General features: G+C 39.5%; 1 protein-coding gene across 6 annotated transcripts in view; it reads left to right on the forward strand.

Moving 5' to 3' along the window:
- Positions 1 to 18,289, forward strand: part of MYOM2 (myomesin 2) — a 446,804-nt gene that overhangs the window by 155,692 nt on the left and 272,823 nt on the right. For all 6 annotated transcript variants that reach the window (XM_040428545.1, XM_040428541.1, XM_040428544.1 and 3 more), the window contains 6 exons: positions 3,051 to 3,195; positions 4,105 to 4,164; positions 8,065 to 8,132; positions 10,959 to 11,072; positions 13,496 to 13,583; positions 15,909 to 15,947. In XM_040428545.1, the coding sequence (XP_040284479.1) occupies positions 3,051 to 3,195; positions 4,105 to 4,164; positions 8,065 to 8,132; positions 10,959 to 11,072; positions 13,496 to 13,583; positions 15,909 to 15,947 (514 nt within the window). The remainder of the gene's footprint in view (positions 1 to 3,050; positions 3,196 to 4,104; positions 4,165 to 8,064; positions 8,133 to 10,958; positions 11,073 to 13,495; positions 13,584 to 15,908; positions 15,948 to 18,289) is intronic.

Below are 18,289 nucleotides of genomic sequence, written 5' to 3' on the forward strand. Positions count from 1 at the left end.
AATAAACTTCTGGTAATAATTAGAAAGACCCAGAAAGCGTTGTAACACTTAAAGAGAGGAGGGTCTCACCCATTCCAAAATAGCCTGTACCCTCCCCAGATCCATCTTAAAATATTGGGGTGTGAGAATATATCCCAAAAATGAAATTTCCTGCGCTCCAAATATACACTTCTCACCTTTTGCGAATAATCGGTTCTCTCGAAGAACCTCCAGTACCTGTCTAGTGATGAATAAATCAGAATATCATCTAAACAAAAAATCATAAATTTTCCAATAAATTGCCTAAAAATATAATTGACAAGATTTTGGAAAACCGTCGGAGCATTACTTAAACCAGGCATGCTCAGCCTGCGGCCCTCTAGCTGTTGCAAAACTACAACTCCCAGCATTTCCAGCCTACAGCTATCAACCTACAGCAGGGCATTGTGGGAGTTGTAGTTTTACAACAGCTGGAGGGCCGCAGGTTGAGCATCCCTGACTTAAACCAAACGGCATCACCAAATATTCATAATGACTCTCAGGGATATTGATTAGAATAAGATTAAAGGCCCACCTGAGATCAAGTTTAGTGAACCAGTGAGCTCCAAGAACGTGATTAAACAGGTCTGGGATTAGAGGCAAAGAGTACTGGTTCTTAACAGTAATCTTATTTAGCTCTCTATAATCAATACATGGTCTTAGTCCACCATGCTTTTTTCCAACAAAGAAAAACTCCGCCCCCATAGGAGACATCTTTTTGTAAACTCTCTTTCAAGTAATCCCTCATAGACTTCCATTCCGGACCTGACAAATTATGAATAAGACGCCTAGAAGAGCAAAGTTTCCCAGGCTGGGAAAGTACCACAACAAGAACAACTAGAAGTCAAGGTCAAGAGCCAGGAGGTAACACAGGCACAAAGGGTTAATACAAAATCAATGTCAATACAAGCCGAGGTCAGGATCCAAGAGATTGCGTCAGTACAAGGGATAACACCAGGTCAAGGTCAAATCAAGCCGAAGTCAAACAAACAAAGTCACACATGCAGAGAACACTAGTGAGGTAATAAGACCAATCACAGGCAACCTATGGCCAGCAGGTTACCTGTTTAAATAGGTCTAATTGATGGGTCACGTGATGTGGCCAGCGTCACGTGACCCATGTCCATCGGACCTAAGCACCTGAGCGCCGACTCATTGCCATCGAAGCTCAGTTCTCCCCTTGCTCGTTGTCTAGGGGATGAAGGACGCCGGCCATGCTGAGGAGGCATGCACGGCCGGGTCTTCCCAGCCCCCTTGTTACTATGGAGATGAGGATGCCGGCCATGTTCCCGCTCCTCCTCAGGGATAGGATGCTGGCGGTGCTGCAGGGAGCAAGCGCATCGCCAGCTCCCCATTACACTCTGTTTACTCCACGCAGGCCAAGGCATGCCTCTTGTTTGTGCCCATAGGGTAGGGAGTGAGCACACTCTTCCCATAGCTCTTAAAGAGTCTGTGTGTGGACCCAAGCAACTGACTGGCCATCCTGTGGTATTTAAGGCACTTTCTTCCATGGGAGGGTGCCTTAGCAATAGGTTCTAAGGTGTGTTATTAGCTTGTTTTCCTGTCTGTGTATCAACTTCTGCCTGACTTCTGGATTTGACCCTTTGCTGCCTGACCTGACTTCTGTCTTGTTAAATATGATGTGCTATAAAGATAACTGGTATTTAATGTAAAGGATTCATTACACACTTTATTGACATCATCTATATTAATACTCAAGTAAGATGGAAGTTCTGTATAGGTAAGTCAAGAATATACTGAAGAGACAGAAGCCCCTACGTGTGAGAAATGCCTACAGTTATGCTTTATATGACTGATGGACAGATATGAGGGGTGGCTGGGGATTCTATATCGGAGCCTGCTGTAAAGAGTTGTGGAAAGACGATAAGAAAAGTAAATAGGACACTATACTGATGAACTTTACTATATTATTAATATAATCAATCAATTTTTATCAAGATCTCTATACTGACCCTGAACTGCCCACACTGACATCAAACTGCTTATTGGATTACACAAAGTCTGCCTACTCTGACCTTGGTATGTCCCTGACTACATTTTTTCTTGACCACTTGGTGTGTCTCTTGACCCCCATGGGTCAGCATTCCCTTGAAAAGAGCCTAGAGGTAGAGGCTTTGTAGTTACCCAGAAGAAGAGTCCAGATCACAGCACAAGGGTTAATGGCTGAAAACTATGGGAGCTACATAAATAATGCATTTAGCAGTAGCCCTAAGCAAAATCTGTTGAAATGATACTGCATATCGGCATCCACTTTATTATATATTGTCTCATTTTGGAGAAAAAATACATCTAATCCATATACAAATGAACAGTTAAGAGGGCAGACTGAAACCACTCTTGTTTTCTCTGCCAGCCCATCCCTCTCCTTCATGATTGACAGGGCCAGGTTCTTGCATAGTCATCTTGTCACCTGGCCCTGTCAATCAAGAAGGAGAGGGAGGAGCTGGCAGAGAAAGGAGAAGGAACAAGAGTGCACAGAATGAATTGGATCTGCCCTCTGTGCACTTAACTGTTCATTTTCATATGGATTTAACGTTCTTTTTCACTATCATATGTGAATAAAGTCAAATGAGTCATTACATTTATCTCAGTAACCTTACAATGCATTAGGCCTGGTTTCTTAGTGAATTCCCTGGTGACAGATTCCCTCTAATGTGCCTGCCTTTTTTCACATAACTTGATACAGAGGGCATGCTTGTCACCTTTTTCAAAGGTATCATCTCTTTATTCATATATACCCATTGTTTTAAGGCATTGTACAGTATTACTAAAATGTGGCTTTTTTCTTCCAAAAATTGTGCCAAACCCAAGGCCCCATTCACTTCAATGGAGCTGAGCTGTAATACCAGACACAACCCAAGGACATGTATGGTGTTTTTTCTGGAATCCTGTACAACCATGTAAACTCAATTGATAGATTCTAAGGGAAATTGAATGACGATAGTTACCTGGCAATATATTTTTTGCGCTATATGGTTGGAAGATAAATTCTAATGTTTCACCTTTTGCAGAACCATCGTATAAAGTTAGATAGATCTACTGGCATTATTGAGATGGTAATGGACAGATTTACAGTAGAAAATGAGGGTACCTATACAGTACAACTCCAGGATGGCAAAGCCAAGAACCAGTCTTCATTAGTTCTCATTGGAGATGGTAAGTGATTTGCACTTACATGAAGTTGTCCCTAGCTATTATCTAAATCTGACACTTTCTGACATGTTATCAATTTATGGATTCTATGGGTAGGAATTTAAAATATAAAGGAAGCATTTCGACTTCTCTGTCCTGCTGGATCTACTTCTGTCTTTGGCTGAAAAAACAGCAGGAAAATCTGCCTCAAAACTTACTCCAAAACACTCTGTGTGAAGCTACTCTGCCCTACATTGTCTTTGAGTTGAAGTGTTCATGCCACAATGAGCAGTGCATGAAAGTAGCACACTGTTTTCTTATAAGCTTAATATGCTCAAATGAACAGTAACTTGTAGATTTCATATTATGGGGCACATTTATCAAGACCGGCATTTTAGACGTCGGTCTTAATAAAGGCCCATAGCTGGCGGTTGTTCAGCAGAAGTTATGAAGAGGTGCCGGTCTATACATAACTTCGGTGTATCCAGCACCAGTTCTAAATGTAAAAGACAGCTTCCAAGCTGTTTTACATTTAGACAATTTTCTACGCCTAAAACAGTTGTAGAAAATTATAAATAAGACAGGCCTGCCAGGCCGTCCCCTTCCCCGACCACACAATTTTAGACCTCAAGGGAACCTGGCAAAGTCATATCTGCACCTAAATTACGCCTAATTTAGGCGGATTTCAGTATAGTAACTGACCCCCTATATATTTTTTACTGTATACAATTGTGTAGCAAATTCAAATCTCTGCGTCTCTATTGATGGTCTTGTATGCATAACCTTTAACTATTTCCGATTGGTTATTCATTTTATTTATTTTCCTAAAAATATTACAAATTTCTACAGTATGTATTAATCTGAAATCAGTCTTCATGATACACTGTGTCACTACTTGTTTAATAACAGTGATGACCTGACATGTTTTTGCAGCATTCAAGGCACTACTGGCTGAAGCTGAATTTCAGAGAAAGGAATATATCAGGAAACAAGGTACGGTGTAGTAAGACACAAAGGACTAATATTTAAGATAAACCACTCCCAAACATAATGTTAATGCAACATGTAAGCAGCGTACCAGCATTTTCCCCTCATATAGCGTCTGCCAAGTTTGCCAACAGGTCGCATACCATTTTGCTCAACCCGACATTAGGTAAAATCAACACAAGCTTGGGACTAGTGTTCTTCATAAATAATTAATGCTCTGCGCAACTTTAAAGCTTCACCCACTTTTCCCGACACATACATATTTCAGACCAAGTGCTGTAATTTTCAATCTATTCACACCTAAACCTAAAATCTGGATACATCTGTCTGTTTGTATTTATAAAATTAGTTTTCAAATAAATTCACACGGTATTATAAATCTTAATAAAATATGAATGGATTCTGAGCAGCAAATAATCTTCCATTTAAGAGTTGTGAGGGTTAAATTGTTATCCATATTATACCTGCTTTAAAGAAGCAGGTTCATTACCATGGTACAGCTGGCAGTAAATTGCAAAAAATTATCCTATAAATTTTGTATTCAATAATTGCAGAAATTCATCATTTAAAATGGAATTTGAACACACACCATTAGACTTAACGTAAAGTGGAAAAGTAGTGTCTATTCATTTCTTTTTGCAAATAGCTCAGATGAAAGTATTTTCTACAATCTCATCATATCAAGCCTTTTAAAATTATTTGCTTGCCGTTTTATAGGATATAATTATTCACACATTTCGTATATTTAATATAACATAGTTGATCATTTTAATGTGATGCAGTTACCGTGCAAAATGTTACCTTGCTAGTGGCTGTAAAACATTATCAATGAAAATCTTTTGGCATAAGTGGGTTGTCAAGGAGTCGAAAAAAAAATCTACAGCTTTTCCAGTAGCGGTAATGTGTCAGCCCATGGAATGTGCCTAGTATTGCAGTTCAGATACATTCAGTTTAAGGCCTCTTTCACACTACCGTATGGCTATTTCAGTGTTTTGCGGTCCGTTTTTCACGGATCCGTTGTTCCGTTTTTTGTTTCCGTTGTGTTTCCATTTTGGTTCCGTTTTTCCGTTCCGTTTTTCCATTCGGCATATACAGTATACAGTAATTACATAGAACAAATTGGGCTGGGCATAACATTTTCAATAGATGGTTCCACAAAAAACGGAACGGATACGGAAGACATACGGATGCATTTCCGTATGCATTCCGTTTTTTTTGCGGACCCATTGACTTTAATGGAGCCACGGAACGTGATTTGCAGCCAAATATAGGACATGTTCTATCTTTGCACGGAATGGAGATACGGAAACACGGAAACGGAATGCATATGGAGTACATTCCGTTTTTTTTTTGCGGACCCATTGAAATGAATAGTTCCATATACGGACCGTATACGGAACGCAAAAAACGGCCCGCAAAACGGAAAAAAAACTGGTAGTGTGAAAGAGGCCTAATGGGAATCAACTGCTATACCTGACACAGACTACACACAGGAAAAACAACTGACCCCTTTGTCTGCTCTCATGCAAAAAAAACTAACCTCAAATAGTGAGCTATGCATGGGTCCATTTTTATTGGACACAAAGATCACTACCACTATATGTAGGGCTATAATAAGGGTTACAAGAGTCAGAATAGTCCATCTACTGGGGGGCTCCCACTAAGATGAGGCCCTCCTCCACCACATATCGGGAGAAATTTAGTAAGACTCAGTGTCATGCACAACCTCAGAGTATACATTACCAGGAGGAGTTTTCAGTTCAGCATGTACCATACCATGGATATAATATCTCTACATTACACTATTCCGCTACTTACTTATAGACCTATATAGGCATAACCATAAATTTAATATTCCAATGCAAATAATAATAAAAGATTCCATGGCACTCCCAAGGTTGTTAATCAAGAGTATTGTTCTTTAATCACCAATGTTACATTTCAGTCCTCTTATTGGTACTGCTTGCGGACTGAAACGCCGCATTGGTGATTAAAGAACAATACTCTTGATTCACAACCTTGGGAGTGCCGTGGAATTTTCTATTATAATATAAATGAGTATATATACATACACACACACACACTCCTCAACATTGCAATTGCAACACAAAAAAGGACAAACAATAAAGTTTTGCAAATCAAGTTGGTTTTTGCTGTTTGAAACCTAAAAAATCGGATCAAGTTCTGTGGGATGATCGTGGGATGTTTACAATTCATCAGCCTGCCAGGTTTCCCCACTTGTTAAAAACTGAGGGGAACAGAATCCTTGGTTTATCACTCTGGAAGACTACTACATGCCTAGACCAAGATGTCAGCACTGTTCAATGTTGTGTGTCTCATTGGTTGGGAGAACAACAAAAAATTGGAATAACATTAAGAGATTCACAGAGGAGAATCTCTGCACAGATGGATTGCCTGATAACATGACTGGGGCATAGTGTACTGCAAGTAAAATTGCAGATCGCATCCCAAGCCTAGGGCGGCAAACAGTGTCTACACCATACCTCTACACCATACCTCAGAAGGCATTTGCACAACATAGGGCTACGAGCCAGACATCCAGTATCCCATTATCTTCATGCCCCTGCTCTCAAAGACTATCATGATACGCAGCAAGATGGCAATGGAGACTTGGAATGGAGGTCTATCCTCTTCAGTGATGAATCCCACTTTTGTCAGATGCAGTCATAGCCAGAAATTGGTCTGGAGATGAACTAGGCAAAGCCATGAAGATGCTTTCAAAAGAAAACCTCACTCAGGTCCTATTCTCAGGATTATGGTGTGGGGTGGCAAAATGATGGTAGTCAGATCTCTCTAGTCTTCATTTTAGGTACACTAACAGCTCAGGTGTTACACTGATTTGGAGCCAGTGGTATGGCCGTTTTTCCGAAGTGTCCTAAGAGCTATTTTTCAACAGGACAACACCAGGTCACATGTTGCTTGTGCTACTCTGAGCAGCTTGCATGGCCAAAATGTGCTACCATGGTCTGCAACATTTCAGGACTTGTCTCCATCGAGTACATCTGGGATGTCATTGGTTGACAATTGCAAAGGGAGCTGGCAGTTGCGCATCTTGATGATTTGCGTGCTCAAGTGCATTTAGCATGGCAGAACATTCCTCAGACAACTGTTAATAACCTTATTGGTAGCATACCAAGGCGTGTAAGTGCATGTAATTCTGTACATGACGTTCTTACTCAGTACTGAATAAATTGGGATGTTTTGAAAATGTTGTTTCCATTTTTTGATCTTGTGCACATCATTAACATGTCTATCGATCCTGTGACTTCCATAATTCTATGACTTTTCCTTCTTGGTGTTGCAATTTCAATGTTGAGTTATGTATATAGTGATATGTGTGTGTGAGAGATAAGTTACAGAGAGAAGGGCATGCTAAATCAGTGCCCCATGTGATAGGATACTTTACAGCTCAGTGATAGGATACTTTACCTTAATTTACCTTAGTATGTGTAATACTATGTAAACTATATGCACACTGAGAAAAACATAAAGCAAACAATAACTATTGTGCATTCATTTACATAAGAAACAGACATTTCTGAAAAAAGGTACATAACATACTTTTATTTACTAGAGAATGATTATTTCTATTTCATATTATGCTAATGTCCTTAGAGAAAAGTTTTATCTTTCATTTAAAATTAAATCTCTTCTCATTATAAGGAGTTCTTTCATCATGCATGACTTCTTTATTCTCACATTCAGCATACAGCAAGTCTTTATTTGCAGTACTCAGCGGTCACTATTGCTATCTACACTGTAATGAATTATTTCTCAAGATTATTCCCTCAGCCCTTATCACTAATTGTAGAATACAATTGATGCAATGTATCCTTAGGATATATGTAAATGTGTCTTCATTAGATGTATTTGTATAATCCACAGGTCCTCATTTTCTGGAATATTTGTATTGGGAGGTCACAGAGGAATGTGAAGTATTGCTTGTTTGCAAGGTGTGTATCCATTAACTTATTTTCTACCAGGGAAATTGTATCTCTAAGCTTCTTCAACGAGCACACAGTAATGTTAATCATAGCTACTTTTGAAATTATGCAAACAATACAGTTCTTCTATTATAGTTAATATTTAAAGGGGTTTTCCTCGTGGGGCTATTGTTGGGATCCGACACCCCGACAATCAGATGTTTGAGAAGGCAGCGGCACAGAGGACTTCTCTCTGGTTTTCCTAGGCCGAGTGACGACACATTCATCGGTCACGTGGCCTAGGAGCAGCTCAGCCCCATAGAAGTGTATGGGTCTGAGCTGCAATACCAAGCACAGCCACTATACAATGTACGGTGCTGTGCTTGGTAAGCTGCGAGAAGGCCACAGTGCTCACAGGAGTGTCAGTGCCTTCTCAAACAGCTGATCGGCGAGGGTCTTAGGTATCAGACCCCCACCGATCAGATACTGATGACCTATCCTAGGAATAGGTCATTAGTATTAAAATGTTGGAAAAAATGTTTGATGTACTCTCACAATTCCCCTCCATATTGGCACACTTATTGAAACATATTTTATTATTTTCCTTACATCATCTAGTAGATTTTATTACTAGTTAAATCTTTTTCAATTTGCCTTATTCAACCATCACAATACATCACTTGTCCAATTAACTTACGTCTTGCTATTCATTCCAGTATCCCTTGGGCCTGTTTCACACTGTCAGTATTTGGTCAGTATTTTGCATCAGTATTTGGTCAGTGGAACCTAGAGAGAATAGGTATAATAGAAATATTTGTGCCTCTTCTGTGTTTTGGACCCACTCATAGTTTTAGCTTACAAATACTGATGCACAAATACTGACCAACTACTGACGGTGTGGAAGAGGCTTTTCATTCTATGCACACCTATTCTCTTTTATACCATTTAATATTTTACATTCTTGTTAATTTTATATTTTACATTCTTCTACACTCTACACATACAGAAGCCTTCAAGGTAGATATAACTAATATACACAAGTCTTACCTTTTCTACAGCAAATTCTAAATTTTTTTTATCCAGTCTCTCATGGAAAACCTCCACTTATTATTTTTTATATATGGCTCACAGTGTGTTGAAAATAGACAGTAAGGCCTCTTTCACACGACAGTATGTCTTTTTCAGTGTTTTGCGGTCCGTTTTAAACGGATCTGTTGTTCCGTTTTTTGTTTCCGTTGTGTTTCCGTTTCCGTTCTGTTTTTCCGTTCCGTTATTCCGTATGGCAAATACAGTATACAGTAATTTCATAGAAAAAATTGGGCTGGGCATAACATTTTCAATAGATGGATCCGCAAAAAACGGAATGGATACGGAAGACATACGGATGCACTTCCGTATGCATTCCATTTTTTTGCGGACCCATAGACTTTAATGGAGTCACGGAACGTGATTTGCGGCCAAATATAGGACATGTTCTATGTTAAAACGGAACGGAAAAACGGAAATACGGAAAGGGAATGCATATGGAGTACATTCCGTTTTTTTTGCGGAACCATTGAAATCAATGGTTCCGTATACGGACCGCAAAAAACGGCCCGCAAAACGGAAAAAAAAAACAGCCGAGTGAAAGAGGCCTAAGCCATACTGGCCTTCAGCGATCCCCTGCCACTGCTGTTCCAGCACTGCTCTTGTCTCTGCTGCTCTTCTGGTCCTAGCAGGACATGTTAAAAAATGTCAGGAAAGGCTCATGCAGTCAATCACTTTAACTGCTATGGCCAGTAATTGACCATGTGGGCTTTGTCTGGCATTTCCTGAGTAACCTTCTGGGTCCAGGAAGTGGAGAGCAGCAGGGACTGAAGCAGCTTCAGAACAACAGCAACAGCTAATAGGTAAGTATGGTTTCTTTATATTTTTAGGACACTGTAAGCCCCCAAAAAATTATACTGCTGGACAACCCTTGTTATTTTCAATTATTGCCACATTGAGACCCCTACATGGGTTTGAATACATTCTCTTGCAAAGGTTTACTGCAATAGGCTCAGTATGATCTACATGAAAATATTATCCATCTGACTACATTTTACGTTCTAGATCAATGTTCCTTTAACGGGGTGTTCTTGGAGTTTAATATTGATGAACTATCCTCAAGAGAGGTTATCAATAACTGCCCGGTGGGGGTTCAACTCCCAGCAACCTCACTGATCTGCTGTTTGAAGAGGCTGCAGCACTCCGGTGAGGGTTGCAGCCTCCACAGCATCCCAATTACAGTGCATATTGTGTAGTGGCTGTGATTGGTATTGCAGCCAAGGCTCATTCACTTGAATAAGACTAAGCTGTAAATGGGCCATTTGATTTAAAAAAAAGTAACATCACAGGTTTAGGAAGAGGCCATGGCTCTCACTGGAGTGCTGTCACCTCCTAAATCAGCTTATTAGCGTAGGCGCTGGAGTCAGCACTGATCAGATATTGATGCCCAGGGTTGGCCTAGCCCACTAGAATACCAGAGAATCCCACTGATGCAATTGTGAGCCCCAAAGCTCCGTGAGAAGAGAACTATTTGGAGCTGCCTTTGGAGATAATTACTTGACTTGCCAGTAGGGTCTATTTGTTTCTTTCAAAACAAATTAGACATTATTGGTGATATAGGGGTTGGCCCCGAAATTTCCTCTGATGGGCCCATAAACAACCAGTCTGGCAGGATTGATGCTCGAGTATGTCCTAAGGATATGTCATCAATATTCCACTATTGGAAAATCCCTTTAACAATAAGGAATATCAACAAATTAATGAATGACTGCTGTAATTTAATGTAATTCTAATTGAGAAGATTCATTATTAATAACCTTGCTTTTACAGGTAGCAAACACAAAGAAGGAAACAGTATTTAAGTGGTATAAAGAGGAGATACCAACTGAAGCCCTGGATGTTCCAAATCTGCAGCAAGGAGTTTGCATCTTCCGTATTCCTAGGGTATGGTCTTATATGATTTGTTCCAGATTAGGTTACAAAATAAATATCCAATATGTGGACCAAGTTGAAGGAGTTGCATAGGATTAATAAAATAGAGTCTGCTTTTTTTTTGTTTAGTAATAGGTAAAAAAAAATGTGATGTGAATTCTATATGTAGATCGTGGTATCACAAATTGTGAATAGTAAATTATAGATGGGCCAAAAATGTATTTGAACAAATAAAGGACTTGTCTATAGCTGCAAAATACAGACAATTACCTATCAGGAAACCAGTCAACGCCAAAAACACCATAAAAACACAGAAATTAAAGAGGTATTCCGGTTACCATAAATATAACTCATCATCAATTATTACCTAATATAATGTAAATTTCACATATTTACCGTTCAGTAGTTATAAAAGTAGTTTTCTTCCTCTGCTACCTACTGTGTTTCCTCATACATTACCATGGCATCGACCTGTAGTTCTGAGCTTTTGTTAGGTCGAGCATGCTCAGTGTGTTGCTACCAATTCTCTAGCTAAATGTCTTGTGAAACAAAGAGGGGGCATGACCGGACTGTATATCAGGCAGCCAATCAGTAAACATCAACACTCATGAACAAGCACAAACTCACAGCAGGGAAGCTAGGGATTGTGGGGATTGTAGTTTTGTGAGGAAAGATCAGACGTCATTATACTCTCAGTGTGTTGCAGGCTCACACAGGAGATAGACAAATGGATTTCAAGGTAAATTGAAGCTCTGGTTATATGTATAGGTATGGGCTCTAGTTGGGTAACAGCTTGCAGCCTTAACGCAGTTTTTAAAAAATGAAGTTAGTTAACCGGAATACCCCTTTAAAAAAAATGGAGGATTAAAAGCAGCATCACTGGAGTGGAGAGACGTGCAAGTGCAAATAAATAATGAACGGTTAAATATATAGAGCAATGAAAAATAAATTATATAGTACATGTGTGATGATCAACCCAAAAACCAACTGCACAACAAAGTGTGTAAGAATGAAAATGCAGATGAAATCATATAATACTCATAATGTGTCTCACAGTCCAAGGTGGTGCCAACCTCGACATGTGTTTTAGCGTGTCTTCATCAAGGGGTGGCATCACCACTGCTGACAAGATATTTACACAGACCATCACCAATGAAAAAATAATATATGGCCTTGATGTTGGTGGCGATCCCATAACCACAGACTATAACATTTCTAACCCTCTCAATGTGATAAAACCACTCACATGGGAGCGCCATGACTCAAGACACAGGGCCAGAAGGACTTGTAACCAGACAGCAGCGCACAGCCCAGGGGGAGCAACAGTGCCATCTGTTGATCAAAACAGAGTATACATCACATAAATTATCTGTGTAGAGTGATGGCTAACCTCCGGCACTCCAGCTGTGGTAAATCCACAACTACCAAGATGTGCACTTGCTTGGCTGTTCTTAGAACTTTATAGAAATGAGTAGAGCATGCTGGGAGTCATAGTTTTACCACAGCTGGAGCGCTGGAGGTTAGCCATTACTGGGACCTACATTCATTTGTATACAAAAATAGGCAGAAATATAAAAATTATGAAAAAACATATTATTTATTCATCAAAAAATTATAATAATAGTAATATGTATAAATGCATGATATATACATACATACATATACATGATATATACCGACCGCTACATTCAATTATAACAGTGCAATAAAATAAATGACATAATAATGATAATAATACATAATAAATAATATAATGCCCCAAAAATATGCAAAAATATTAAAATTCATATAAATGTTTAAAAATGTATCCATAGTGAAAATACATGATAATCAATAGATTATTATCATGCGAGTAAATAAGTGATTGAATAACTAATTGAATGCATGAGCAAAATTCTTATTCCAATAAAAAGGTGTATATATATATATATATATATATATACACACATATTAGTGTATATGATGCAATAAAAAAATAAAATACTGTGAAATGGTTAAAAATGAAAATGTAAAAAAAAAAAGTGATGAGTGAAAAAACGGTTACATCTGAAAGAAAATCACATATGACATGTATGTAAAAACAAGAAAATAAGAAAATGCAATATGTGCAACAAGAAGGGAAACGAGATGATAATGTGAAAATAAAAATGGTATCTACTGTATGAAAGATGATGATGAAGTGTGTGTGTGTGTCTGTGTATGAAGGGGAGGCAGGGGGGGGGGTAGTCTTTGAAAGAAATTAAACCCAAATTAAAAGAACCTGCAGTGTGTGCCACCAGTGGTCAGAAGATACTGGTTTTGCTTTGCAACATACCACTGTAATATCCACTGACATAAATAATTGCATGCTTTCCTTTAGCATCTTGCTCTAATATTAATTGCTATAACTTTGTATTCCAATGTAAAACTTTATCTCTTTCCTATTACATTTCCAGCTGACTAAAAAAGATCAAGGTGAATATAAGGCTACATTGAAAGATGATAGAGGCCAAGATATATCTATTCTTGAACTCTCTGGAAAAGGTAAACACATATTTCTCTTTACTGCATGAGATATCTCGGAAGAAGAATAGAGCGCAGTGATGTTAAATTATCCTGACGGTAAAGGACAGAGATGCACTGCTTAATTCTACCATGTATAATACTCACCTTGGTCTGTAGACTGTACATTGATTATGGCCAAATGCCCAAACACATAGGGACACAACTTACTGCAAGGACACCATTTAGTCACTTAATCATTATACACACTGACATAGAAATAAAAAATATGGCCGTGCCCGCTCTGTTATCCAAGCTTAGAAATAAGATGTATTGTGCCTCCATTCAGGGCAGAGCAATTTTGCTTGCTGTAAAAAAGAGGACAGCAAATTGACGAGTACTGCAATCCCTAATGTTGTTAGCTAGAGAGGCCTATTAAGAGTTTAACCCTTTCATCCCCAGGTGATTTTTTCGTTTTTATTTTTCACCCCCTGCCTTCCCGGAGCCATAATTTTTATTTTATTTTTCTTCCTTTAATGTAGCTGTATGAGGGCTTCTTTTTGAGGGGCAAGTTATACTTTCTAATGGTACCATTTTTTGTATACGATGTAGTGGGAAACTGGAAAAAAATTTAAAATGAGGTGAAATTGGAAAAGAATTGAGATTCTGCCATAGTTTTATGGGTTTTATTTTTACGATGTGACATTAAAACTGTCCTATTATCTTCATTCTTCTGATCAGTAAGATTAGAGCAATATTACATTTATATAGTTTTTCTTGTGTTTTGATACTTAAAAAAAAAAGTAAGACTTTGGAAAACATTTTTTTCTTTGCATCACCATATTCTAACCTCCATAACTTTTTATAGTTAAGTCTATGGAGCTGTGTGAGGGGTGATTATGTTGTTTTTATTGATAACATAACAGAGTGTGTATGACTCCTTGATCACATTTTATTTACTGGCTAGCCATTCGCACCCCAGGAGTGCAGTTCTTTCTGGGGAAAGCCGCCTCAGATGCCATGGTCATAATTGACCATGGCATCTAAAGGTTTAACTGTCTGTGATTGGTGTTATCGCAGATCACAGACATTAGCCCAGGGTTTCTACTGTTGGAAACAGCAGAAAGCCATCAACTATTGGCCCATAGGCACTGCCTCTGAAGACCTGTCCAGCGCCGTACATGTAAAGCATGGGTTAGGAAGGGTTAATATGCGATTAAATGTAATTTATTTTCAATACATAGCTCAGCAAAGTATTCCTCTGTCTTTCTTGATCTGCATATCTGTATGTTACTGATTGCAGCACTCTAAATGTAGGATGGTGAAGTGCTTCATTTTGAGCTTCAATAGTTTGTCCTGAATTGAGGACCTCACTGGTATTAGCTTATTGTAGTGGGTCTGGCTCCTGCTTTTCCTGAGGATCAGCTGAGAGCAGCATGGAAGGATGTAGGTGCCCGCACATGTAGTATAACATGTTTCCCAATCAAATCATGTAATGCATAGTCATGCAAAGTCCTCCAGAACAGCAGTTTATTACTAACACAGGGGTTATGAGCTGTGAATCCCTTCAATGATGACCTCATGCTTTATATTTTCAAGCCTATGATTTCTTCTTTTACTTGGCCATGCCACCAGTACTTTCTATTGCTTGCTCTGTAGGGCAATGGCAGCAATAAAAAAAGACTAAAAAATAAATTAAAAAAATGCTTGTAGAAGTGCGCATAGCACATATCTATTGATTGGAACACAGTAGGGATTTTCCAGAAATTACAAATTGGTTACCTGTCCTCAGGATAGGTCATCACTTTCTGATCAGTAGGGATCCAGCTCCTGGCACCTCCGCCGATCAGCTATTTGAAGGAGCTGCAATGCTTGGCCAAGGGTTGACTTTAGGATAGGTCATCAATATTGAAATCTCAGAAATGCCCTTTAATATTTCATTGATGCTGTGGTTAAAAAAAAAACTCTATTTCACATCATGTCACTTCCCATAAAAATATTCATTTATGTATCTCTGTCTTAGTGTAAAATTTTCATCTTAACTGTTTTTGTATCACTGTAATAACCATCCAGCTTTTGGTTGACATTTACCTGACTAAACATTTTTCTTGAAACAGCAATTAGGGTTTTGCTGTATAAACAAAGTCCAATAACAAACCTGGCACGTTTTGTGCAATGAGGAAGATTAATGCATGGCTTTTTTGTGTGTCACACTCATCTCATGCTTGACTAAAACAGTAGATATACAACACTTTTTAACTAATGGTTTATGGTTATTTTCATCTGTAGCCAATTCTATATCTCATGGTAAAGTGTAATATATCTGTACTCAGTTGTATGTGATTTAATGTTTTCTTTTATTACCAGTTTATGAAGATATTGTCCTGGGAATGAGCAAAGTCAGCGGTAAGATGTGTTGTTTCTTTATTCGTTTTAATGGCAGAACTTAATTATGGAGTAAACTTTCAACAATTATTTACTGTATTTTTCGCTTTATAAGATGCACCCGATGATAAGACGCACCCCAGGAGGAAAAAAATAAAAAAATATTTTTTATCAGACTTCATATCAGATCCTCAGATCAGACCCCCATAAATATCAGGGCATCATATCAGACCCCCTTATCAGCCCTCCATGTCAGAATCCCATCAGCCCTCTATGTCAGACCCCATCAGACCTCAGATCAGCCCTTAAGGTAATACCGCCATCAGACCTCAGATCAGCCCTTAAGGTAATACCCCCATCAGACCTCAGATCAGCCCTTAAGGTAATACCCCCATCAGACCTCTGATCAGCCCTTAAGGTAGTACCCCCATCAGATCTCAGATCAGCCCTTAAGGTAATACCGCCATCAGACCTCAGATCAGCCCTTAAGGTAATACCCCCATCAGACCTCTGATCAGCCCTTAAGGTAATACCCCCATCAGACCTCAGATCAGCCCTTAAGGTAATACCGCCATCAGACCTCAGATCAGCCCTTAAGGTAATACCCCCATCAGACCTCAGATCAGCCCTTAAGGTAATACCCCCATCAGACCTCTGATCAGCCCTTAAGGTAGTACCCCCATCAGATCTCAGATCAGCCCTTAAGGTAATACCGCCATCAGACCTCAGATCAGCCCTTAAGGTAATACCCCCATCAGACCTCAGATCAGCCCTTAAGGTAATACCCCCATCAGACCTCTGATCAGCCCTTAAGGTAGTACCCCCATCAGACCTCAGATCAGCCCTTAAGGTAATACCCCCATCAGACCTCAGATCAGCCCTTAAGGTAGTACCCCCATCAGACCTCAGATCAGCCCTTAAGGTAATACCCCCATCAGACCTCTGATCAGTCCTTAAGGTAATACCCCCATCAGACCTCTGATCAGCCCTTAAGGTAATACCCCCATCAGACCTCAGATCAGCCCTTAAGATGATACCCCCATCAGACCTCAGATCAAAATAAAATAAAAACTCTTACCTCTCCTGCGCCACGGCTCCTCTATATCTCCAGCAGAAGTCACTCTGCCCTTCTCTGGCCGGTGCTGCACTGTCACCTGACAGCGTGCAGCGTCAGGTCATAGTGCGCGCACAACGTCCTGACGCTGTACGGGGTCAGGAAAGTGCAGCACCGGCCCCAGCAAAAAAGACCAGTATCGGAAGCACTTGCACACAACACCTGGGGAGTATCGGAAGCTCTTTCCGGCTCCCGGCACCTAATGCATACTAGTGAGCACTTCCATAATGGAAGCACTCACTAGTATTCACTTTATAAGAAAAATAGGGTAATTATTTTGGGGGAGAGTTATCAAGATTGACATTTTCTCTTGATATCCCCTGCACTGCCAGAGGATGTGTGTCATTTATGATGAGTTGCATCTGTTCACAGTCCATGCACCTAGATTGAAATCTACAACAAATCAGTCATCATTCATGCCAGAAAACTGGCATAAGGGATGGTAAATGTATCAGGGCCGATGGCCTGCCCACACCACGATCACACCACGCCCTCTTTTCGGAAAGTGGTGAGGGCGGTGTAGAAACACCAACTAAATTTAGTTGCAATGGCATTTAAAAAGTTGCAAAATGAAGGTTTATTCGCCAGTTCCTGGAGTAAGAGGCATGATAAAAGACCCCCACCCCCCTTTGTGTTTAGAGCAGTAGTTGTCTTGTAATAGTAGCAGAGAGAGTCTGGTTCTGGGTGCCATAGATGATGCCACCAATCTGTCCTTGCCAAAGTATTTACATTCATAGATAGGACAACAACGTTTGCCCTGGTTAAGGAAAGTCTAACTAGAGCTATGGGTATTTGGGGACATCTTAGATGAGATCAAACATAATGTTAGGTAAACTCGAGAGGGTTTGAAGAAACATCCGTTATGTGCTAGAAGCTAGATGGGTGGGTAGAGGGGAAATTGTCCAAGGGCTGTGAAAGAAATCTCTTAAAGTTGTTATGTATGTTGTTCTTGTGCTAACAAAGTTCTGGGAATGTGTCATCAGAGAGTGTCTGGAGTGTTACTTTAACATTACCCCAACAGGAACTTTCTAAAGTAATTGCTAATATACACACACTATGCAATTGTCTAGCCTGGAAAATACTCAATAAAAGTAAATGAAGATTATTAATGACTTGAAAGTAGAGCTGCCATGGGTTGGCTTGAAAGGTTGCAGAATCTTGTGGTATGCCTTTGTGGCTGGTGGTGTGTAGCTGTCATTCTTTACATACACTTTTTTTCTTTTTCTAGTTCTCATGTGGGATAGAATAA

Source organism: Bufo bufo, chromosome 4 (genome assembly GCF_905171765.1).
Source record: "Bufo bufo chromosome 4, aBufBuf1.1, whole genome shotgun sequence".
NCBI classification, from domain to species: domain Eukaryota; kingdom Metazoa; phylum Chordata; class Amphibia; order Anura; family Bufonidae; genus Bufo; species Bufo bufo.